The sequence below is a fragment of the Emydura macquarii genome, unplaced genomic scaffold, assembly GCF_026122565.2.
Source record: "Emydura macquarii macquarii isolate MOO-44397 ecotype Brisbane River unplaced genomic scaffold, CSIRO-AGI_Emac_v2 contig_2768, whole genome shotgun sequence".
NCBI classification, from domain to species: Eukaryota; Metazoa; Chordata; order Testudines; family Chelidae; genus Emydura; species Emydura macquarii.
The window spans coordinates 43,526,879-43,552,050 of NW_027132905.1; the positions used below are offsets into that span (position 1 = coordinate 43,526,879).

Consider the following 25,172-nt stretch of genomic DNA (forward strand, 5'->3'; position numbering starts at 1 on the left):
TAGCATACTAAATACACAGGCAAAACCAGACGCCATCTAGGTGCTAATCCCTTCTCGAGTCCTGGGCTTTTTAGTTCCTTATTTTTCTTGCCAAGTGCAAATACTTGGGCTGCGGAGAGTCATTTTCAGCTGTAATTGTTGACACAGGATTGAATTTTTCTCCTCTTTTAATCCTAACACACAGACACTCCTGTGTGCCTGGAGGCCCCGGAGCAGGCTTTGGATCAGGGCCCTAGCATTACCCTGTAGCTGCTGCTGGGATGCAACAGGACCGTGCATTGGAAGGGAGGTGGGGCTCCTGCCGTGGTGACCAGGGTCATCTGCACAGCGAAAAAAGGACCCACGGCAGTGAGTCTTGGAGCCAGGGTCAACTGACTTGGGCTGGCGCTGTGGGGCTAAAGACAGCCGTGTAGACCTTTGGGTTTGGGCTGGAATCCGGGGTCTGAAACCTGGCAAGGGAGGGAGGGGTCCGGAGCCCGGGCTCCAGCCCGAGCCTGAACATCTTCACTGATCATTTCAGGCCCACCATGTGAGCGTCACGAGCCCAAGTCAGCTGAGCCGAGTGCGGAGAGCTTTTAGCTGCCTGGACTGAGTCTAGGACTGTAGGCAGGGGAACAAGATTCCCACTATTCAGTTGTGGTCCACGTTATGAAAAGGTCTGTGAACACTGTGCCTCCCCCAGTCTAAAATTACCTCCCGCTGCCCTGGGGAAATGGTTTTACTGCTCAGCAGCTCTCACCATTAGGAACTGGTTCCTGATTCTCGGCCTGAATGCTTGTTTTGCTCAATTGCTTCATGTTACTTCTCGCCCCACCCTGACTTCTCCTTGGGGTTCATACGCCTCGAAGCCCCTGCAGACAGGTTTGCTTCTTGATGGCCCAATCCTCCGAGGTGCTGAGTGCCAGTGAATTGGTAGGGGACGAAGGCAATCGGGACGTGGCCGCCCTGGGTCCTAGTTCTCCTCCTTTCTCCTTTACCCCAGACCCTTCAGTCCTTCCACCGCTCGTGCTGCTCTCCTCTGAATTCCCTTCCCTTTCCTCCTAATGCTCAGCTGTCCAGAGCTGAACACAGCTTCCAGGTGCTGTCTGGCGAGCCCTTCCTGGCCCAGACACACACGCACCCTGCCCCAGCTCGGGGTGATTTTGTGACATCAGGGCAACTTGGTGTATTGCAAAAATGAACAGCTCTTCCAATGTCCCGCCTCGCCCTCCTCCCCCCACACAATTACAGATGGGGAACCTGGCACGTCTCCTTCATAATCTGGTGTTTTTCCTAATTAATATGGTCACTTTTAATTGCAAAGCTCCAGAGCAATAATTAAACACAACGGAGGCTGTCCTGGGGCTAGACATACTCCCCGGGGATCACTATCACTCTGGGTGACTGATGGGTTCCTTTCATTAGGGGACGCCACCTGTTTCTTCAAGGCCTGTGACTGCTGGAGAAGCAGTTTGGCAGGAGAGGCCTGCAGTCAATGCAGGGCAGGGGGAGAAAGAGGCGCTCAGAGCCTCGTCTCTGCTCCAGTATAAAGCACTGTCCCAATACTGGGGAGCCCCCTGCCCTGGCTCTGGTACTGAAGTGCTCCTCGGAAAGCCCTAGTCTCAGTTTGAGCGCTGGGGCAGTCCCTGTCCCAGCTCACACCCTAGGGAGTGGTTTCCGACTGCCCCAGCCCCATTTTCTTAGCGTAACGGAAAGCCAGCAGTCAGGTACTGCCTTCTCCCAGCCCCGGGGCCAGGCTGCCCCAGCGGCCTCGGGGAAGCCCTTGGAAAGGGGAGGAGGCCCCAGTGGAAGTGTAGACAGAGTGACTTTAGATTGAATGCTGTGACTGGACAGTCTGGAGGCTGAGTACGATTGGTTTGTGCGGGTCTTTTGTTGTTCTTCGCTGCCTAGACTGATCTCAGAAGCCCCCAAATAAAGAAATCGACCCACTGTGCTTTGGCCTTTACCACGTGGTGGCCTGATTCCCTCCCTCCAGCATTTCCAAGTGCAGCATTTCCTGCTTTTTCCCTGCACCGGTAGAACTGAAGGTGGCTCAGGCCACCATATGCAGCTGCGTTAGCCCACGGCCACCCTGCGGCTACCAGGAGGAGCTCACAGCTGTATTCTCACAGCGTCCCCCCCCCCCGCACATGCCCAGCACGCACTCCGCCCTGAAGCTTCTAGGGCTGCTAGCCGGCTGGCACGACACCGAGCTCAAGCCTGGTATGGCAATTCCCTCTGCAGGGCAGATCGGTCGTATTAGTTCAAGCAAATCCTCCCGCTTGGGGCTGGAGGTCCTCCCCACCCCCACCCCCCCCCCCCCCGGCACTCGCGGGCTTTCCCGGCGTGGGCAGGGCACTCACCGCAGGGCCCATCGAACTTCTTGAAGATGTTCTCCTGCTTGTCACAGGCGTGCTTGTTGAGCTGGCACTCGCCACGGTAGTCCTTGCCGTCGCTGCCGCACACCGTGCTCTCGGCCGCGCCGCTGCAGGAGGCCGGGCAGATGCACTTGGCCGACTGGCCGTCCGTGGAGCGGGCGCAGGTGCTGCCGAAACTGCACGTCACCTCGGTGCAGGGGTCCTTGGAACCTGGAGAGAGAAGGGACCCGGCGCTGGTGGGTGAACACAGCGCGGTCCTCGCCCCACATCCCTTCACTCTCCATCCTACTCCCCTCGTCAGCCTTCCTCTCCTCCCTGCCTCCCCCACCAGGCCTGGGAGGGAGATGGGCACGAGGATGAGATTGGTGGGCAAGATCCTTCCCCGCGGCCCAGTTAAGGACGAAGGGTCCCTTTCCAGAGCAGGACATCCTGGACTACACTCTCCTTGCTCAGCAAAAGCCCAGCAGCACCTGCACTAGCAGCAGCCCGGACAGCCCCCTGGTAAGTTCAGGGCTTTCACACAAATCATTCTCCTCCAGTCACAAAATGAAGCATCCCACCCTCTGCATCCTGCGTCCTGCAGAATGCTACGGAGCGGTACAGGGAGGCTCAGATCAGCACAAAAGAAAGCATCTAGATGCCGGGCAGACGGCAGAGCAGCAAGGGCCGAAATCCAGCCCCGCTCCGACAGGGCCCGTTCAAGGGACGTTTGCGACTCAGAGCCACGTGCTGCTCCGGCAACGCAAGGGCCTAACCTATCCCTGCACACGCACAAGGGATGCAGACAGGTGATCATCACCATCATCACCACCAAGGCAAATCCCACCGGGGCGTAGCCTCCTGGCAGATCACGTAGCCCCTGGATTGAAATCTAGCTAGATCCTTTAGACTGGCTGACCAGCGTAGGTGCGTCACTGGCCCTTTTATTGCACCACTAAAGGTTTTAGCAACCACACAATCACAAACAGGGGAAGCTGGGATCAGTTATTAAGGGCTCAATGCCAGGAACACACAAGGGTCATGCCTAGTTAAGGATGCGTGTCCTACGTGCTCCTCCGCACACACAGTCCGCGTGTGAACCAGACATGCCGAAAGGCGCCTGAACCAGTGCGGGGGCTAGGACCGTCGTGGGTGGGACTCATCAGCAAGAAAGCTCTGCAGTTGCCCAGACTTTTCCTCGCTGTCATTACAGGACAGAGTGACCTCGTCTCCACTTGGCTTTGAGTTGTCCGTCATGCTCTCACGAGGGGCTCGATCCGGCAAGATGCTGAGTGTTTGATCTGGCCAAGTACTGCAGTACACACTTCGCTTTCTGCAGGTGAGTAATGCTGCGGTCAACGGGGCTGCTCACGTGCGTAAAGTGAAGCATTTGCCTCAGTGCTTGGCTGGATCCAAGCCAGACTGCTCTGCCTCTTCCAGCCTGCGGGGCCTGATCCAAAGCCTTCCGACGTCAACGAATGTCTCTCCGTGGGCTTCAGCTGGACTTTGGATCAGGCCCCACACGCCTGATCTCGCAAGCTGCTGCGCATCCGTTCCTGAAATCAACTGGAATGGAGGGTGCGCAGCCCTTTGCAGAATCAGCCCCTCAATCCAGGATAGTCACACAAGGAGACGCCCTTGCCCCAACCCCCTGGTGTTTCAGACACATCTGCATCCCCAGCTTCCTGCTCCCAATTCCCCTGCTCCCCTCCCTGCAAGCTCTCTTCCAGACTCTTGTTCCCGCAAACAAGCAAAACAAGGGTCCTTAAGGTACCGCCAGCAACATGTAATTGGAGGAAGAACTCAAGGAGCAATTGCCTCGCTGACAGGGACGGGCCAAAATTTATTTGTCGGCTTTTTTTTTTTTTTTTAATTTGTCACTTTTTTATTATTATTATTTTAAATAAATCACTCGGCACACTCTCGCCTCTGACGAGGCCTGTGGCAGGAGTGCCGAGCGCAGATTTATTGTGAGCCGGAGCGTTGTGCTAGGGAAAGGTCAAGTTAATTTACTCTGAGACGAGGAGACTGGGGTCTCATTTACTCAGCTCCTTGCTCACAGCTGGTGCATGCCAGCCCCGGGAAGGGCCTTTATTAGCCTCACTCATCCGGCCTCCTGGAAAAATATCCATCCCCGAGCCAGGGGCTCACCTAGCTGTGTGCGTGGGCTAATCTGTCAGACTCTTTCTCCACAGCAGGTGAATTGGCTCTTGCTACTAGAGGCAGTGTTGTTTAGTGGCTAGAGTACCAGCCTGGGGCTTAGACAAGATCTGTTCCTGGTTTTGCCGCTGAGTGGCTGTATGGCCCTGGCCAAGTTACTTCCCCCCACCGTGCCTCAGTTGCCCATCTGTTAAATAAAGATAACATGTGAAAGTGCTTAGAGCCGTTTAGCTGAAGAGTGCTACAGAACAGCCCGGCAGTTTCTCCTCCCCTCTCTTGATTGGACTGAATCCAGGCAGGGCTGGAAGAGAGATGGAGAGAACTAGGGACATTTTCTTCACCTTCACTGCTCCCTGGATACTCTCGCTCTTTATGGTATGGCGAAGGCTGGAGCTGGGGCGGGGGGTGTCTTCTCCCTAGCACCGAGGGACGTCAGCAGCCAGGGGAAGTGGAAAAGGCATTAGGAAAGCTGGCACCAGGCTGAATGGTCAGGCAGCAGGGTTAGCCATCTACACGGCCAAAAAAATCCCAGCGAGTCTCAGAGCCCGGGTCAGCTGACTCCAGCCAGCAGGGCTAAAAATAGTCTGTACACCGGGGATGGCTCTGGCACCTAACCCTTTTCCTTGGACCCTGCTTCCAGTCTTGGGACTTCTCTCTCCTTCTCCATCCTCACCCGCTCCCTACAGTGCTTTGACAATGGTTGAGGACTTGCTGTGACCTCTAGTTTCACAGCCCCCATCCTCTCCAAGCTCCTGACGGCTGTATCCCTTTAAGAACGCCACCGATGCCGGAGCATCAGTACGAGGCCAGGTCAAGCTGACGCATGGATGCCCATCTGGCCTGGCCGGGGCGAGCGCGTCCTCCCCCAACTCACCGCATGCCCCCTTGCTGATGACTTTGATCCGCCTCTGCTGGTTGCACTGGGCTTTCTCCAGCTCACACTCGTTGCTGTAGGTGGAATAGTCCGAGCCACAGACCGGGGCCACCACCGAAGGGCAGATAGTCTTCTTGCAGACGCAGGAGGCCTGCGAGGAGTTGGTGGCGCTCTTCTCGCACAGGGCTCCGAATCCGCACAGCATCCCTCGGCACACTGCAGGGGAGAGAGACAGACAGAGGCCAGGTCAGCCGGGGATGCTTATCCGGAGACACAAAACAATGGGAGCCAGGGTCTAACAGTCACAAGAGCCCAGATGCCTGGGTTCAGCACCTGAATCTAGGAGTGGGTTTAATTATTAGTTAGGAGCCATGAAGGACCGAGAGCCCCCACTCCTGGGTGCGGTTCCTGACTTCTTAGTTTGAAGCTGTGAAGGACCGAGAGCACAGATTCCCAGGGGTTGGACCTGACTGTGTGCCTCAGTTTCCCCCCCTGTGAGATAATCCCCGCCTGCCATATGGGGATGCTGGATGGGCCGGTTATTCTCTTTGCCCACCTCCGATCGTTATGTATCTGTTCAGCACTCGTGGGCTCAGCAAATGGTGCACGAAACCCAGCTATAAAGACAGTCCCCAGGAGCCTGCCTTCGAGAGACCAAGACATGCCAAGGTGCCGTGGGACACACAGCAACCAGTGAGGCCGCTGGAAGAACAAAGTCTTCGTGAGAGTCGTTATTTACACGTGGCCAAAGGGTGCCAGTCCGGGCCAGACCCTGCCCTGGTGGGACCATCGCCGCTGGCCAGGAAAGGAGCGGGGTCACGCCGCGATATTAATGATCAACTCTCCTGCCTCTGCACAGCAACGTTTGCCGCCCTCCGGCCTCGGGCCTGTCCCTGCACGGCTGCCTGCCCTCCAGAGCAGGGTCCTCCTCAGCGGCTCCTGCAGCCTCACGAGGTACTGATGCCCATGGGAGTCTTTCCAGGGCCTTCCCTGGGCTTTGGATCAGGCCCAGGGACAGTAACCCCCTGCCAAATGACACCTCAAAGGGAGGGGGTTTTACACTCCCCCAGCTCACATGCACAGCGGGGCAGCCCTGACGCTGTACACCCCCCTCCTCCCCGGGACGCCAGGGTACAGGATCACTCCCACCTCTCCATGTCTGACCTCGCCGAGTCCCGCCCGGGGTGCTGCTTCGGCCCTGCTCTACGCCCTTTGCCGTCCCTCCGCGGGATGATTCATCAGCAAGGAACCGTGAAAAGAACCGGGAGAGAGAGTCGAGGGCTAGCGGCTAGAGCACAGATCTGGGCGCCAAGCGCTTCCTGGGCTCTCATCCACACGCTGACACCAACTCTCTTCTATGGCAGCGGGCACGTGTGCAGACCCCGGTGAACTGGGGATATTGGCTATTTGCCTGCAGATGGCTTAAGTCATGATTGCAGGAGACAAAAGGGGCTTTCAATACTGCCGTCGTCCCAGGGATGCAGTGGGGAGGAAGAGGAACCTGCAAGGCCTTTGTCGGTCCTTTGGATTTGCACCCTGCACCTCTCCGCACATGTCAGGTGCCATGAGGGCCTGTCTCACCTTCAGGTTGCTGGGTAAAAGCAAACTCAGTCAGCTGGGAGGCAGAGTGGTCTAGAGGAAAGGGACTGAGTGTTCCCAGCTCAGCCCCTGCCCCGTGACGTGACCTTGGGCAAATCACTTCCCCTCTCTCCCTCTCCCATCTTTTGTCGGTCTTGTTGATTAAGAGCATAATCTCTTTGAGGGAGAGATGGTCACTTACTCTGTGCATTACAGCACCTACCACCACAGGGCCTGATCTACAGTGATACAAAGAATGAGATGAGACATGGCCATGAGGGCAGGGCGGGTGAAATGAACCGGGCCATGGAGAGATTCTTGGCCCCACCCACAGAGGTAGATGGATGAACCGCCCCTGATTGTCCCCAAAGTATTGACAGTGACCACGCCTTTTCTGAGCTGATGGCTGGGATCAAGCTTTCCAGAGCCCTCCACACCAACCAGCATTTAATGACGCCCATTCACGTAAGAGAGAAAGGCAATTCAAAGAAAAAGCTGAGAGTAAAGGAAAAGAAAAACGTCCTCACCTTGTAACCCAGTGTGGGGTAGAAAACACACACACACTATCTTTAACACATTGCAATTTATGCAAATCAAGTGGGATCACATGGCTGAGGGTGTCTTTATACTAGGAGATGCACAAATCTCTTTATCATATACAGTAATCAGAGCAGCCAGCGCAAACCAGTTCAGCATCTGAATTGCTAATGTAACAGGAAAGATAATTTTGAAGTTTGCAGAGGTGGGGGCCAGTGCATGCAAACTCTGATATGTGCAGGTGGGGGTTGTGAGTTACAACGGTGGGAGGAGATGACAGAGTTCTGTGACCACTTCCTCTAATGTCACCGACACGTGGAGAACAATAAATATCCGCCACATTCACAGCCCCTGGGCACACACATCCAGAGCACACCCTCTCGCTGCACAAACTACGCGTGCGCACTCCGGTGGAGTACACACCTATCGCACATCATGCATACCATGCATTCATGCACACAAGCCCATGACATATAACCGTCATCACACTTAGAACACACACATATCTACTGCACACATGCACTACACATACATTACAGACACACATACACACACCCTGCATATACTTAGAGTTGGCAGAATTCATTTTTTTTAAATAATTCCAATGGGTTTTTAAAGCGTATTCAAAAACTATTCTTATGCATTTAAATGTGCACACTTGTGGGAAACTAGGCAGGGGATGTCAGCCAGTGGAGGGCAGAAATAATTCTTTAATGACAAAAGACGCTGAGATTCCAAAACGTTAAAGGTCGCTGTTAAAACAAACTGTCAACATCGCATGTCAAAATACACAAAGTGAATATCCTTAAATCAAACCCTAAATGGCCCTCAAGCAGCATTTTCTTACTTTGCCTCTCTGCAAATTCTGATCGTTACTGATGGAAAAACTTTTTTGGGGGGGTCAGTTTGGGTGTATACAGTGCTATTGACATCTACCAACATTTACCGATAAAAATCTAAGCCTTCCAAGCCTGCATATCCCCCCCCTCCGACACACACACATTAAACTGCACTCACTACACACCCACCCACCCCATATCCATATACACAATATATGTTAAAAATGGAGACTGACCTACATACTAGAGAGAGAAAAAAAAATCATAAAAGGCAAAATAAAAAGCTTGGCAGTGGCTCATTTACACTTCAATTCCCGGCCGCTTGGCTTTGACTGCTCTGAGATTTTGAGCTCATATGCACAGCAACAATGCGCCACTAAGAGACTAATATCGTCAAATAAAAAAGAACTCTCTCTCTCTCCTACCCAATATCTAAAAGCAATTTATCATTTTTATGAAGCTCGGTGGATAGTCTCCCTCACTCTTTCCCTTGCTGTTGCTCTCCCTCGCTCTCTATCTTTTTTATTTTTTTTCATGCAGATGAGTTTGGCTGGCTTCAAGATTAGAGGGTGCAAGAGACGATAGACAGCATGTGAATATGACATGCAGGACAAGTGGGGATTGATCCATCCCCACCTTCCTCTTGAGCAGGTTCTTCGGAGCAGAAGTGTAACTGTGGAGTACATAATCAAGTTGCCACTCAGAGGGAAGAGGGGAGGCAGAGACAGAGCTGTCTTGGTGACCAGACTTCTCAAAAGGCAAAGGGAGGAAGCCAGTGAGCCAGACAGATGCGGGGAGGCAGAGCAAACCTCGAGCAGATTTCAATTAGCTACCTGCTTGGAGAAGACCGGGCAGGAGTGGGTGACAGGGAGTGAGGTGCTAGCATTCCTGCCTGGCATGTAACATAAAAGTACCCAATTCATCCCCCAGTGCAAACCTTCTCACTCTGTGGGAGCTGGGCTGGGCTGGGCTGTTCTATTTGGGAGAGGGGTGGATATGCCAGCTAAAGCCTCACAGAGCTCAGTTCACTGCCACCACCCACACCCGTATGGGAGCTTCTGAGTCTGAAGTCAGAAAGTCAGGCTGAAGGGGAGTGGGAGCACGTGTTGGTGGGGAGGGTTGCCAAGACGCCCTGGTGATGGGCACGGAATAAGAGCCTGGAGCATAGAATGCGGATAATCCTAGGATAAGGCAGGAGTAACCCACATACCCATCGTTCACAACTGCAGGCAGGAGGAAAGGAGAAGGGGCGCCCATCAGTGGACTTGGATTCTTCCCACGGCGCCCCACTTGGACTCTTCTCTTCAGCGCCGCTGCGGGCAGGATCTGTACATCTACATTGCACCGTACGCGTCCCCTGAACCTTCCAATCACACCGGACACAAGGCCTGTGCTCAGAGAGACTCCTCCCGCCCACACCTGGGCGAGACAGGGGCTAGCAGCTCAGGTGCAGAGGGGAACGGACACTTCACGGCCAGAATGCCAGCCCGGGGAGGTAGCATGGCCCAGGTGGACATGGCACTGATGTGAGACTCAGAACCTCACCGTTCCGCTCCCGGCTTCCCCACGGATTCCCCGGGTTACCTTGAGCAAGTCACTTAGCCTCTCAGTGCCTCAGTTCTCCCTCTGCAAAAACGGTACAATAGCACTGCCTTCCCTCGCAGGGCTGTGGCGCGGTGCTCAGATATTACAGCAGCGGGTGCCATAGAAATACCAGAGACAGAGAGTGAGGCTGCCCAAGAAATGTGGGGTTTGAAGGCAGAGAGGGAGCAGGCTGCGCGGACCGTAGTTTGAAAGCGCAAACCCAAGAGCAGGAGGGCTGGAGACAGGGGCGTCAGGAGCAAGAACAGGACTTTGTGTGGGGGAGACAGGATGAGCAGACACGATGTAAATGGATGCAATCTTTTAGGCCTGTCTGCCGCCAGGCACTGGCCTGGTGCCCATGTGAGTGGCATCAGGAGGAAGGTGTGGGCATGGCCCTCGCGCTGGGGGGGAAGTGCCCCGTAAACATCTGCAAAACTCATCCAGGATCATTTTTTCTAACGCAGCCTCAAAGCTCTCTGTTGCCGTGACGCCTACAACGATCTTGACAACAGTTGGGCTGCCGGTGTGCTGAGAGCAGCACCTCCCTCCCTGAATAGGAGGGAAGATTTCCTAGTGCAAAGGGTCACAGGGACTGTGGAGATTTCCCCCAAGGGGCAGAATGGAAACGTCATTGCTCGACCCAGGGTGGCCCTTGGGAACAGTCTGCCACTAGGAGGGGATGGACTGGGGGGACCTGATCCCTTCCCTCCGCCTCCCCTGACAGAAGAGCCCATTACAGATGGCAGTCTGGGGACTAAAACAGGCAGGCACCCAAACCCCACTTCCTCTCTAAGAAGGACCCAGCAGCGATAGCCGAAGCAGCTGCAGGCATTTGGGGGAGGCAAGGCAGCAGAGTCCTATGGGGTTTAGGAGCTCACTGCACCCACAAACTGAGGTCTTCTCCTCAGCTCACCCCAACCTGATCCATTGTAGATGAGCCCCCATCATCGGGGGGGAGAGGGGAGGATGTCATCCAGGACTCTGTTCTGCAGCCCAGTCTGGGCTTCTCTAGCCATGTCATGCTGTGACCAATGCGGCACTGGGCCCCCACAGCCCCCGTCTCCTTCTCCATTTTGTCTGGGACGAGGCCTGGTGAATAATTTAAAGCAAGATAGCAGGGTGCGACGGCGTCAGCTCCCCTTGTGCAGCCAGGAGCGGGCGAGGACACAGCTGGATCAGGGGGGTGCTGAAAGATGCATGAGGGCAGCGGCACTGAGCCAACAGCACACGTTGGGATCATTTCCTCCACCCTGCCCTGGCCTCCCCAGCCCCCAGCCCCATGCTGCTCAGCTGCACTAAAGAGCTCGGGCGGGGAGAGTCTGACGCTGGGAAATCACCCGTTTGCATCCGTCAAGAACACGCCCCCCGCCCCCCTTGCTGATTCTATACCAGAGAGACACAGCGAGATCCAGGTCTTGGGGGGACGCTTGAGACATAGCTAGAAATCACCAATCCAAAGCACTCCCGTCAAACACTGCGCCAGCACCCAGCATCCCACCCCCAATCCTAGTGGCAAGCCTTCGGGAAGCGGTGAGCTGGGAGGTGACAGCTTTGCCCCTTTGCCCAGACCCACAGTGGTTAATTCAGGGAACAAAGGGACATTGTGGTGGGGGAAGGAATGTCTGAACAGAGGCTGGGCCTTATACGTTTAATCCACACCCACCCTGCCCCCATAGTTCCAATTTAGGACTAACTCAAATCAATAACTGATGCTCCGTCTGATTTCCCATTACAATTACGGCTCAGCGCAGCTGTGCCATTGACAGATGCATGCTCCGGGGGTGAGGGGAAGGTGCACTGGGGGTCAGTTCTCCCATTCGGCCCCTCCTCGGGCGCAAACACTCTGCTGACCTCTGCGCACCACCAGGAACTCTTGTGCAGCAGAGGCAGAGGGAGGTAACACTATATCACGAGGACAATTATTTCAGACACCAGCTCCATTATTCAAAACACAAGTGATGCTCAGAAAGAGATGGGTTCTTGGGGACCAGGAATGATTTCCATTTAACCTGCTGATCCTAACCACATATGGGAGGGATGGGTTCAGATGAGAGCTTCCCAGAGAAAGAAAAAAAAGAACATTTAGACTTTACGCAGCCCTTTTCATCTGTCTCTCTCAGTGCTCTTCAGAAAGGGGCACTGCTCCCACAGACACCAGTGGGATTTTTACTACTGCTGTCAGGAACAGAGTCAGGCCAGCACTGAGCACTTCTGAAAATCACAACCCTCATTTACTGGTCACAATTTTAGGGTGCCTTTCCTTTCCGCATTGGTCTCAGCCTTCGGGCTGAAGTTAAGACCAGTCAGTTTCACTTTTGCCTCTAGCCCCGCTGCTGTCCATTTCACTTCCCAGCACCCCTGCAATTCCCCAGGGCTCTGGTTGCAAACATTACAGAGAAAATGGTTTGTTTTTTATCCTTTAAAATGTTGCACTGGAATTTAAAATACTGGAAACATTTCTATTGGTCTTAATGTTTCCTAAAAGTTTTTTAATTTTTTTTTTTTTTTTTTTTTAATTTTCAATTTGATCTGGTGACAGCCTCTCTAAAACAGGGGACGATCCCTAGCATTTGTGTATTTAAGCATTTCTCAATTTTAAAATGATACAAAACAACACAGATAAAATGATGGAAGGGCAGCAAACTATAAGAAGGATATCTGGATGAGGCTGCATAAGGATATTAAATGATCAAGCTTTCATTCCTTCTACTTGGAGCAAAGTTAAACAATCACACTCAGGTTACATACATACTGACATGTAAACAGAAGACTAGGTGAGTGTTTTTATTTCACATCCCAAAAGATTTGGCCAAAGGTTTAAATTTTGTGGGGAAAAAAAAAAAAAAAAAGGCTCTCATACCTGAATCTAATAGACACATTTCCACTTGAACAGAAAAATCGATCAGTCTATAATTCAGTGAATGTCATTGTTTTAACCCCAGCCATTACAGCACTAGTATAAGACTAGAGCCCCTTAACAAGTGGTGTGTTTAGTGGGGCGAGAGGGTCAAGAATGAGGACTCACCCTGATGTGGAATTTCCTCTCTTTGTGTAAGAGTGAAACTGACTTCATTGGATTTTCACTGAGACATAAACATATAAAAATAAGCAAAAAACCAACCCTCCAAAATGCTAAATAGTAACAAGCAAATCGGATGTTTACATTTCTTTCACTTTCAATAATCTCAGGTATTATCGGTAAAGAAACGTTTGTTCTCAGAAGATGATTTTAAATTTGATTTTACAAAGCGCCTGTCCACTGTCACGATGAGGCTGGATTATGCAAGCACAAAGCCCAGAGAGAATAAAATAAACACTTTTATTCTCCCATCAAAAACTGAGAAATACAGACCAGGTTTATTATAACTGGCAAAGACGCTCAGCTGTACAAGCGCTGCATAGCATGAAATTTCCACTGAAGTCAGCAGGAGTTTTCCTTTCCACAACAGATCTCTCTTCAGTTGTACTTTAATTTTAGATATCCTGGCAGAAGTTACCGCAAATTGGAAAGTGAAAAATTTTAAAATACAAAGAGGTGTTAACCCTCCTATTCAGGATAGCACTTAAGCAGGTTTGTAACATTAAGCATGCGTATGAAGGTCCTTTTTCTACAAGACATCAGCACGTTCATAGGTGCTTTGTTGAATCGAGGTGTACAGTAGTAACAAGTGTAGTAAGAAATGTTCCTGGGATTCCCATCATAATAAAAAGGTACAGCAGATTGCGTCTGAGTAAATATCAAACAGCAGGAATATCACCCATGATGGCAAAGACCTCTTTGCATTCATGCCAGCCGGGGTTTGGAACGACATAAATTTGCGTTTAAAAATACCATCGAACGGGCTGCAGGCACATCTTTCCATGTGTTGTGATTATATGCGTCACCGACAGGCCAAGTCTCAATTTTCCTAGGCACTATGCAGACGTAACAAAGAGATGGTCCTTTCCCTCAGAATCTAAGTATATGACTACAGACAACAGGTGGACACGATGCAGAGACGAGAGAGCACAATACAGCAATGAGACAAACTTAGCCAGCACGATCATCTAAAAGAGATGCTCCAGGTCAAACAGGAATTAGTTCAGGGAAGTCCTTTGGCCTGTGTTATACAGGAGGTCAGACTAGATCACAATGATCCTTCTGGCCTTGCAACCAATGAATTGCATACTAGCTGCTTAACCACATATGTGAGAGTTATAGAAACCTCCCACACAGGAGAGCTGTGTCCTAACCCCAACTGCCACCGATTCCCAGGCTGCATCTATGCTAGCAAAACTATTCCTCCATACTTCTTTATTGCTGATAGCAATGGTGGAGGCTGGGGAAAACAGCCACATTAAGAAGCAGGGGCAGGAGGTTGACGTTAGCCAAGCTCAAACTGGAAATAAGGTGCTTTTAAAAAAACAAACAAAAAGCAGTGAGGGTAATCAATCAGTGGAACCTCAGAGCTCGGGGTGTGGTAAATCCTCCAGGGGCTTTAAATCAAGATTGGATGTCTTTCTAAGGGAGATGCTCTACATCTGTCACAAGTCAGGCTGTATTTAAGTGTTCCCCAGATGAAATCCCTGGCCCGTTATGTGGGATGCGAGACTAGGTGACCACAATGGTCTCTTCTGGCCTTAACACGTAGGAGGATGCAGGGCTTATGCACTTTCATCTCCACGTCATGGTTAGATGACATGATGGCCGAAACACCTGAGCCACGTCTACACTACAGCTCCCACCTTCACCCCCAAAGGTGGAATTGCATCCATGATAAATGATGGGTCTCTGTTCCCCTGCATGATCTTGAGCGAGTCACAACCTATGGGTGCCTCAATTTCCTCATCTGTAAAGTGATAATATTCCCCATCACTGAGTGTCCTACCATGGATGTTCTGAGTCATGAAGTGGGTCTGCTGGATGGTGCAAGAGCGGTGTGCGTTTGCGTGGAGGATTGTGTCCGAAGAATATCGTGGTTCTATTTAAATCATCGTGTGCGTAGAACTGCAAAGAATAAGGTGTCCGCAGAGCGGTCAATAGCTCTTTGTGAATGGAGCCGAGAGCTGACCTTTTCCCCAAGCTCCCTGAGTTGTTGAGGGTGAGACGCAAGCAGAGTAGGACTACCAATACAACACTTCAGCAAGCTGCACAAAGCCGAAAGGGAGGACCCAACCTTACAGTAACTGTGCTGCCTCCCGTCAAACTGCTCTTGGCTCTGCCGGAGCAAAGAAAAAACCAAAACATTCACGGGTGGGGGAGGGGAAGCAATAGGTGTCAGTGGGATTGATTTGCACCAATATCTTTGCTGCCACAGTGGGAAGAGCCATCGTTACCGCATGCCTGGTGAAGTCTGGCTGAGCTCTCCATCGCTTCCCTCTGTGATTCAGGGCTTGCGAAAGGGAGGAAGGTTTGGGTGAAGGGGAAGGAGGCAGGGGAATGGGAGGCTAAAGCAACCTGGATTTGTAGCCTCCTCCTAGCGAGGCTGTGCCAGGCTCAGGCGCTCCTGCTTGTATGGTGCAGGGACTGGCTCCTTCGAGATTGAGAGCACGACGGAAGGTTAATGAGGATTTTCATTCTCTGACGAACCGAGTTATGGGGACTGAGCCAACCAAGGTGATCCGGCCTTAAACCGGAACACCCAGAGCTGGGGAAGATCTCGGCCTGTCTCTGCCGGGAGTCTGTTTCTGCAGCACCAGACTAGCAACAGCTGGGATGGTGGCTGCCTTCTCCCTTTCCCTGACAGCGACCCCCTCCCTCCGTCCTTCCCGCCGTGACAAGCAGATGGAGGAATGAACTCCAGTGCCCTTACGCTATCCATTTACAGCGCAACAGCCTGCCCACCAGACCTTCGTGAGCAGCATGCCGCGTTTGCAGAAGGCTCCGATGCGAGGAACGGGAAGACCCCTCTGGAAGGGAGTCGTGTCTCTCACAGTGGTCGGCCGGGGCCAACCAGACACAAAAGTGACGCATGGAAACACTCCCCCTTGTCCCTACCGATGCAGCCACAATGCGGCCAAAGGGAGCCCAGGAAATAGAACCAACTTCCCCGGGAAAGGCAGGTCTTTGGGATTTGGATTCCACAATTACAACAAGGGAATTGGCTGGGGGGAGATGGCTGGATGGGCAAAGAAACGGGTGATGGAGGAGAGACGTGCCACCGGCTCCCATCATTCCGGAGCAATACAGCTCTCACCTACCTGAGAGAGCTATGCTGGTAACAGAAACTGGTTATAGCTAAACTAGTTCTAGGTTTATAGCTAAACCTTTATAACTAGGTTATAGCTAAACCAGTGCAAAATGCTGGGACGACACTTTTTTTTTGGTCTAACAGTGGTTGATGACGCCTTGAGTTAAGCGGAAATAAACCACTTGCACGGAAATAAGGGCACCCACGCAGCCTTCTGCACTGCCACAAACCACACGGGTTTAAATTCAGACCTTAAATGATGCCCAGGCCACTTCCTCACACAGCCCTAGGTCGGCACCGCTAAATGCGTGGGTCACTTTTCTCATCATGAAAAAAACCGCCGGTGTTTAGACCAGCCTCTCCTCACTTGGGTGCTGAGGGACACAAGCAAACCCCGGTCTGCAGATAGCTGGTGCTAGCTCCACCTCCTCGCTTCCAACTGCTTCTACAAACCCCGAGGCCCTCCCCTGCCAAGCATGCCCAAAATAACAGCTGAAAACAAGCAGGATGCCCAGCCGAGCGGCCTCCACTCCACAGGGAGGGCAGGAGCGGGGACCAAAGCCACCGAGGGAACGCTTACAAATAGCTCTTCCTCCCGCCGCGCTACTCTTCTATGGAAACAACTGCTGGCGTAGGCACAGGGATGCTGGGCGCACGGGAGAGGTGTTCACACGGCAACGCCTAAAACCGTTTGAGGATCTGGGCTCAGCCAATCAGATAACTCGATCAGCGGCGCACGCTTGGTGGGAGGCACTGAAAAGGCCCTGGCCCTGCAGCACCAACATTTGCTGTTATCTGTAACGGATAGTGCCAGTGAATTAAACTCCCTGCTTCTGGTAAAGCCTGGATGGCGGCTGAGCAAGATGCCTCTCTCCCCACCCTGTTTTCTCAGCCTCCACTGGACGGCCAGAGAATTCATCCGGGGAACAGGAGGGTCAGGGAGTCGGGAGGCCTGTTCCCAGCTATGCCCCTGATTTCTGTGGGGCCCTGTGCCCCAGTTTCCCCTTTTCCAAAACGGGGATCATAATAATTGCCATACTTTTTAGACCCATGGCTGAAAGGCTCCATATGAGCATTAAGGATTAATACCAGCCTAGCTTCGTCAAGTACTTTGAGAGCCCAAGACAAAAGACGCTATATAATAATAACCTGAAGTGTTTTTGTATTATTGCTTATGTTTATTATTATTAAGCCAGAGAAGGTTTTTTTTGGGGGGGTTAATGCTTAAATTGCTCTTTTTCCTTGCACTGAAAAAGAAAACATGTTCAGACTCCTCACTGATTGCTCATTACACACACACACACGGCCGGCTCCCTCTCGCTTTGCTTGCACTACTGCCTCGCAGATCCTGCTGGCTGTACCCAGATTGCACTTGCCATGACATTAACATGAAGGGCCTGCTGGGAATGTGTGGGTAGACACAAGTGTGCTTCACGCCAGGTCAGGGGGACCCGAACAACCTCAGCCTCCTGCTCCTGGACATTAATCTTGCAAGGAAAGTGGGGGGGGGAAGGGGGGGGAGGTGCTATACAGAGGAAGGAGGAGGGGAAATGTCTAGAACCAGAGAAAGTAGGATCCTGACAATTCCTTCTTCTCCCTAGCCGAAGGCAGGCTGCACATTTGGCAGTCTGGATTGGCTCCAGATCACAGAAGCGTCTGTCCCCTCTCCAAACAGGCAGAGAAAACAATCAGAAAAGCACAGTAGGAAACTTGATTAAAACTCATGGGCAGGAGATAGGAGGTGGGATTTACCTAGATTCATGGTTTAAAATGTCTCCGATTACAGGAACTGGGGGTGGCGGGAGAAATAAAAAACCCCACAGACATGCTGTTCGCTCAGGATAAACTGCAGTTTAAAATTCCTCCAGTTAGGGACATGTCCTGGGGAAATAAAAGAGGGCCTCCCCGGTCCAGTGACAAATGCACCAGCAGCAGAAGAAGGGGTAGTTCAGGGTATTCTAGGGAGCTGCTGGGAACTCAACTGAGACCATCAACAATGTCACATGTTCTCAAACAGCTGCCAGATGCAAAGCACTGCTGCCCAACATGTCTCTGTGCCTAAGAGGAGCAAACTTCCCTTCCCCCCAGATGCTCGGCACACTCTATGCACCCATCTCACCTTGACACTCCGGCGAAAGCATGCGAGGCCTGCCTATCGTGGCGCTTGGCTACACTGAGAAAATGCACCCCCTGCGCTGACTCACATGATCTTAAGCACGATTTTGCCCTTAATGTAGGCAAGGACTGCCAAGGTTAGAAGTGAGGTAGGTCTTGTCTACACAGGGACACTCAGGAAAATTCATCTGAATTAGCTAAAGGTGTGAATTTAAAATGGATTTGCTAAACTGCATTAAGCCCCTGTGTAGACTTAAACTGCATTAAACCACTGTGTGAATTCAGTTTAGCTTCCTTCACTTTGGAAATGAATGAAACTAAACTGAATTAAGGCTTCTTTAACTAATCCATTAAAACAATTCATCCAGATTAATTTTCCTGGGCGTCTCCCCGTAGACAAGCACTTCAAATGGTCACGGTGACCCGACGGCTGTCCACAAGCACCTAACACATCTTTAAACAGGATTTGTTCCTGGCTATGCTTGGCACCACATAGAACGGCATGTTAGTGAAAATGAATTTTCTAACATGATTCGTTTTCCCCACCACAGCGTGGCCTCTCCATTTGTCCACCTGGACCAGAGTTTACGCCAGCATAATCCACTGGGGTGTGTTACATGTACCTCTCCACAGAGGCTGCAAGTCTATTCCAGCGCCAGCTCACCAACACTGGCTCTTCAGCTCAAGCAACTCCTGCTTTTAACTCAGGAGGGCACTGCCTCACGCCCCCAGGGCGTCAGCCCGAACGGTGGCTACCACACAAGCATCAGCACGTGGCCCCTGCTGTGTCCACGAGACATCCCAACAAGCTTTGTGACCAAAGGGTTTGCCGTAATGCTGCCTTGCCTTTACAGCAATGTGTCAAAGCCTGCCCCTGCTTTGCTACAGTATGCGGCCTTGGAAGGGAGACGTGAATATCCCGAAAGCAAACTGGGGCAACATTTGGGAAATCCAGGCTGGGTATAGGGGCCAGCGCTTTGTTGCAGCAAATTTCTCTTTACTCTGTTTCATTCAAAGTCCCTCATCTTAAAGGTACTAAGGGAGGGCACACACAACATGGCATCACTGAAACAGATCTAATAATTTAGCTGGTCAGTTTCCCCTTGAATGGAACCCTTCTGTGCACAGAGTTTATGCCTCTATAAATGTTTCACTGAACACTCATTGCATCACCTCTGCTGCCGTCCAATAACACAGCACAAAAGGGGCCCAATCCAAACCCCTTGAAAGTCAAAAAGAATCTTTCCATTGTCTTCATAGGGACCAGGCCCCTGTTCATAAAAGCCGTGGTGTTATCACAGGAAACGGTAAAATCATAGCGAGAACTTGATACATACACACACAGAGCTCAACTCAAGAAGCAGTAAGAGGTGTCTGAAGGGGTGTATATGACAAGGAGAGAAAGGAAACGTTTGTGGTGACATTGGGAGGTAGAATTAGCAGGAATAGGATGAAATTAAAGAGTGGAAAATTCAGGCTGAATATTAAGGGAAGTTTGGTTTTAGCTGATTGTTAGACTGAAAACTATTTTCTCTGGGACGCTCCATTGGTCCATTTAAAACCAGACTGGACAATGCCCTTGGGAATACACATAAGAGAACAATCCTAGAATGGACATGGCAGGGGAGGAGGGGAATAGGTGTGATGATCTAATAGGTCTTTTTCATCTCTAATGGGTATTGATGGCCACCCCGCGAACAGGGGTATCTATGTGTCTTTTTGCCCAGCTTCCATGCTTTGCCATAGATTGCCCAGAGGAGCATGAGTTCAGAGAATTTAAATTGAGAAATTTCCTCCTGCAATAAAACTTAGATCCATATCTCAAGAAACATAGGCACTGTCACACTGGATCAGACCCATGGCTCATTCACACCCTTATCCTGTCTCTGACAGGGACCAGCACTATAAGGGGACAATTAGGCAGCAGTCTAACCATGGTAGAAGTTTTTTCCTGACCTATAGACATTTATCAATGGGCTAAGGTACTGAGCTTTTTCAGTCCTCTTCTGGATACGCTCTGGCCCTGCCTCCTTAGAGGGCATTTGGTGCCTGCCAGGCACATATGTAGGATAATCTTCCTTCCTTTCCCATACCCCTGGCACTGGGTTCTGGAGATGACCCTGAGCCATCTCCATTGAGAAGGGGCCTGGGGCATTGCCATCGAATATGTAAAGAAATGATGAGTGCTAAATCTGGGTGGGGAGGAGGGTGTCTGGTTTTATGTCTCCTTTGAGATTAAAGCAAAAGAGGAAAAACAAAGTCCCCAGGAACCAGGAGTGCAGGCGATGGGGAAGGAGCCATGCCGTGTGTGTGTGCATGTGTGTCAGGACGGGAAAGGCCAGCATGAATTCTGCATGAGGCTGAGGTGTATGTTGCCATGGAGACTAGTTAGGCCGGAGCTCCAGCTGAGACTCATCTGTGCACATTTACTCCTCCACTTGGGCCCACCCTCCCGGCCATCAATATTAATTACATCAGCAGTGTCTTGTTTGGTGAGGGGGAAGGAATCTGCCACTCTCACGCCATCAGGAGAACAGCTGGGAAGCCACCCCATCTGAAGACAGTGGAAACCTCCACGAAGCACAGGCTAGGAAAGCCAGGCACTGAGCTGTGTATGTAACATACAACAACTCCTGCTCCCCGGAGTGCTCCGGGCTGCAAGCACAAGACCCGTGGGCTCCAGCAAGCAGGGCTCGGATTTCAACTTGGGTCACCAGTGAAGCGAGGACGGAGGGCTCGTGCGGGACAACACCAATGCCATGGCCTTTGGCCCTGGCACTCTCTGCTCAAGGGCCCCAGCACGGTAGTAATATCAGGACCCGTGAGAAGATGAACATCTGTTCACATGTACCTAAAGTCTGTCACTTACACGTGTTACATGCTGGATTTGTGGGAGGTCATACAGTGATCTGCGTGAACTAATATTAAAAGTCTCGTGGTCAAAGACATGGATTCTATTCCTGGCTCTGCTACTGGCTTTCTGGGTGACCATGGGCAACTCACTGCCGTCTCCGTGCCTCAGTTTCCCCATCTGTGAAATAGGCATAATGATACTGGATGCCTCTTGTGAAGTGCTTTGAGATCTGCTGAAGAATTGTGCTATATATGGGCTAAGTACAATTGTGTAAATATGTTACATGCTACGCTGCATGAAATATGCACGTGACATTCTATGCACGTGACAAACGTGCCCATTCCACCATGGATGCTTACAGCTTGATCTGCATTGGCAGAGCGACACAGGGAAATTTTACACAGTGCCTGCCAGCCTCCACTATGCCTGCCACGTCCCAATTCTTTGGTGCAGGGATCGGCCCACCTCTGCTTATCTACCTAGTCAGAAGAGCTGGCGTCTGCTATGGCCACCCTAGGGCACAGGGGAGGAAATGATCAAGTCTATATTAGGCGGAGATGGTGAGATGATGGGAGCAGATGAAAGAGAGGGGTGACAGGGTAATTAACAGTGGGACGTGAATACATGAGCACCTGTCATATAGACAGTGGCCACAGGAAGCAAGGTTATCACATTGGCATGCATCAAACCCCTCCACTGCTCTGGGAGGCACAAAGACAATGTGAGCTAACGTGCTCCAAGACTTGCCCATACTGGAGGGGGGCTCCTTTTATGCATCCATCTTAAAAACCCCAACTCTCTTCCATCTCTATAGTCCTTCTGCACCCTAAGTGCTTCACCAGCTTTTGCATACAACCCCACTGAAACGGAGCCGGGGGTGGCAAATAACCTACCGCACAACAGTGGGAGAGGGGAAAATGCTGGCTAGTAATGCAGCTGCAAACGCTGGCTGCTACACGGAGCCTCACAGAAGCCCTAATAAATAGATGGAGCAGGCAGGATCCCCGCTTTAAGGTCATGACTGAAAGACGCACAGAATAATGGACAAGGTGCACGGGAAGGATGAAGCACTCTCACACACACACACACACACACACACACACACACACACACACGCGCACGCGCACGCGCCAACAGGGCACAATAATTGTGCACTTCCATCAATTACAGCCTCCGCTTTCCATTGCCCTGATGCTGCAGAAGGGCTTTATGTTCATAAGATGCCACTTTTGTCATTGACACTAAAAACAGAAGCCGGGTCCATTCAGTGCTCCCGTTTTTACCAAGTTTAAAAGCAGTTCAGTCCCTCCCTACCAGCACTAACCAGACAAAAGGGGGAGTGGAAGGACAGCTGGATTACTTATGTTTCACTAATTAAGGAGGCGTGGAGGGGGGAGGGAGGGAGAGAGTTTGTCCAGGTGGCAGAAGTAAAGGTGAAGGCATGTACAGGCAGGCAGAGGAATGGCGACAAGCTGGAGCTACGAGGCGGGGCGATGCTTGGGGTGGGAGGGGCTTAAGCGTCATGTTCTCATTATTCGAAACATCAAAGTCAGTCTTGCATATCAAACACCAACCTGGAGTCTCTCTCATTAATTTGTCACAAGTGCCACGGTGAGAACAGCTCTGAGCAGGCTGGCTGAGACTTCTAATCAGCAACAGAATTCATCAGCCTGCACTGGAGATGGATGCAGGTCACAGGTGCGTTGCACTCTGTGTTTGGCATTGACCTTTCTCTCTAACAAGCTCCAGCCCCCGCGCCACACCCATGGAAAAGCACGTGGGCGCGAGCAGAATCTGCCCTGAAGAAACGTTCGGCAGTGAAAAATAGAAGAAATGGCTCAACGCATGAAGGATAGATTCAAATGAAAAGGAAGATAGACTATCCAGGGAGGAGGAAGAGAAAGAAATGAAGAGTCAATTTAACCTGCTCTCTTCTATTGAATCCACACTTCGCAAAATTCACCAGAGACACGATTCCGGCCCTTTTAAAAAAACCCAGAGGGATTCGAGCTATCCCTGAGGAAGATGCTCAGGGGTTATGGGGGCGAGGGCCACGTAAGTAGATGGATGGAAGACAAGAAGACTGATCCTGACCTCCTCTGGAAAGTGATTGGGATTGACAGACGGAAAGCGCTACGTGAGAGCTTCATGTTACCATGAATTGTCCAGACTCAAAACTAGCTTTCAGTTCCATGGTCTGACAATCCCAAAAGATGAAAGCTGAACCCTGCCTCTCACTAGCCTTGCCCAGGCCATGTGGCATCAGCGCTCCGCCTTTCGCCAGCCCTGCTATAGGCTCCCCCCGTGCACGGGTGGGGGGGCCTTTGGATTTTGGCCAATCCTTTCATGTTCGCATTTGTGGCGGCTCAGACTTCTTTGTCGGCTACTCCTATTAAATATTAAACACGGCGACGGCACCTTAAAGCGACGCTGGCCTGAGCCAAGTTGCCAGCTGTAATTACCTATGATTGCACTCAAATATTCATCCACCGACAGCAATGGCTGCTGTGAGCTGGATCCGCCATGGAAGTTCTGCTTGCAACACAGGGCACTGTGGGCTTTGCCATGAACGTTGGAGATGTAAGAGGCTGGTTCGGGGGGAAGGGAGAGAGACCAACAGGCATGGAATAGGCAGAAACCTTGCCCAGCCTTTTGTGATCAGCACTAGTTTGTGAAGCACTGACAACTTGTTTGGCCCTGTGTAAGAAACGACGACAGCTCCTGCCCCAGAGACTTTAGGACCGACACAGAAGATGAGGTGATCTGGAGACCCGGAAGGGAGTAGCCCTACCTCAATGAAGAGCTACAGCACTCAGGCCCCGCTGGTCCTGGGCTCCCCACAAAGCTCTGCCAATACACAGCAAGCCTGACTTACAGCTTTCTTTTGCTCCTGTGCAGAGAGGCTACCAATTTCACTGGGTTCGGCGACCATCATTTAGACTCAGCTGTGACCCACTGCAGGTCCAATGCCCGTTCCTGAGCGGGAATGTATTAAAAGCACTCGTTCGCGGCAGTAGCCTGCCACACAGAGAAGGGGCGTCTCTTTCATCCGGCAAGGGACGCTCAGGAAATCTACATATGCACAGTGCAAATATACCCAGTCCGACAGGGTGACAGCTGTGCACCCTGGGGGCTCCTCTTCCTGGCCAGTATTTGACCTGTCACACCAACGATGAGTCGCTCGCTGTATCACTGAGATCGTGGGGCGGGGCCACCAGAGAGGGGATGTGGCTTGTTCATGGGAATCTGGCCCTGCTGGGGAACTGGAAACAAATCTTCCCATTCTGCTTTTCGGAGCCAGTGGGTGCCTGCTGCATTGCCAAGGGGGGGAAGAAGAATGGCCAGCGGGAACAAGTGGCTCTAGAGAAGGCACAGAGACAAGCTCTGGAGGAAGGGACTGGAATCCGGGACCAGGAACCGAAGTGCCAGGTCCAGCACCCTGCAGGCTGGTTCTCAATCCAATGGTGAGAAACAAAACTGTCTGTATCAGGCAGTAGCTGCTCACAGGAGGTGGCATGCAGCAGTGCCCCCTTTTGGGGAGGCTAAGGGCCCTCTGGGGGCAGGGCAGCCTGCTGGATAGGGAATTGGAGTCAGGAGAACTAGGTTCAATTCCTGCCTCCACCAGCGACCTGCTGGGTGACTTGGGCAAGCCACTTCCCCTTCTGCACTGTCTGTCTCGTCTGTTAGATCATGAACTCTTTGGGGCAGGGATGGTCTCTCGCTATGCATCCGTACAGCACCTAGCACAATAAAGCCCTGCTCTCAGTAGTAGCCTCTTAGCACTACATTCTTACAAGTAAGTTTCCCCCACCTCCTGCCCCTTCCATGCCCGGAGAAGCATCATTTCCTCCTAGGCACCAACCGTTTTGCCTCTGCTTCAATCCTCCCCACCGCTCCCACTGCTGCTCGCTGGTGACACTGCTCCCCGGCTTGTGTCTCAGCTGTATTGGGGCCTGTCCAGATGCCGGGGAGCAGGGATGGCGTCCGTCACGGGCCGCGCGCACCTGCAACGCTGTAAAGGGGTGATGAATGCCATTAGCATCTGCACAGCCGTCCCCACCAGAGAGGCCAACACAGCTGTTCTTTTGGCTTGCTGCTCCCTCAAAGACGCTGAAATCTGTAAGG

The 25,172-nt window shown here is 51.8% G+C and overlaps 1 protein-coding gene across 2 annotated transcripts in view; it reads right to left on the reverse strand.

The window, feature by feature from the left end:
* The window catches only part of AGRN (agrin), a 212,800-nt gene that overhangs the window by 64,689 nt on the left and 122,939 nt on the right, over window positions 1–25,172 (reverse strand). For both annotated transcript variants that reach the window (XM_067567281.1, XM_067567280.1), the window contains exons 5-6: window positions 5,371–5,586; window positions 2,343–2,567 (exon numbers count right to left, since the gene is read on the reverse strand). In XM_067567281.1, coding sequence (XP_067423382.1) covers window positions 2,343–2,567; window positions 5,371–5,586 — 441 coding nt within the window. The remainder of the gene's footprint in view (window positions 1–2,342; window positions 2,568–5,370; window positions 5,587–25,172) is intronic.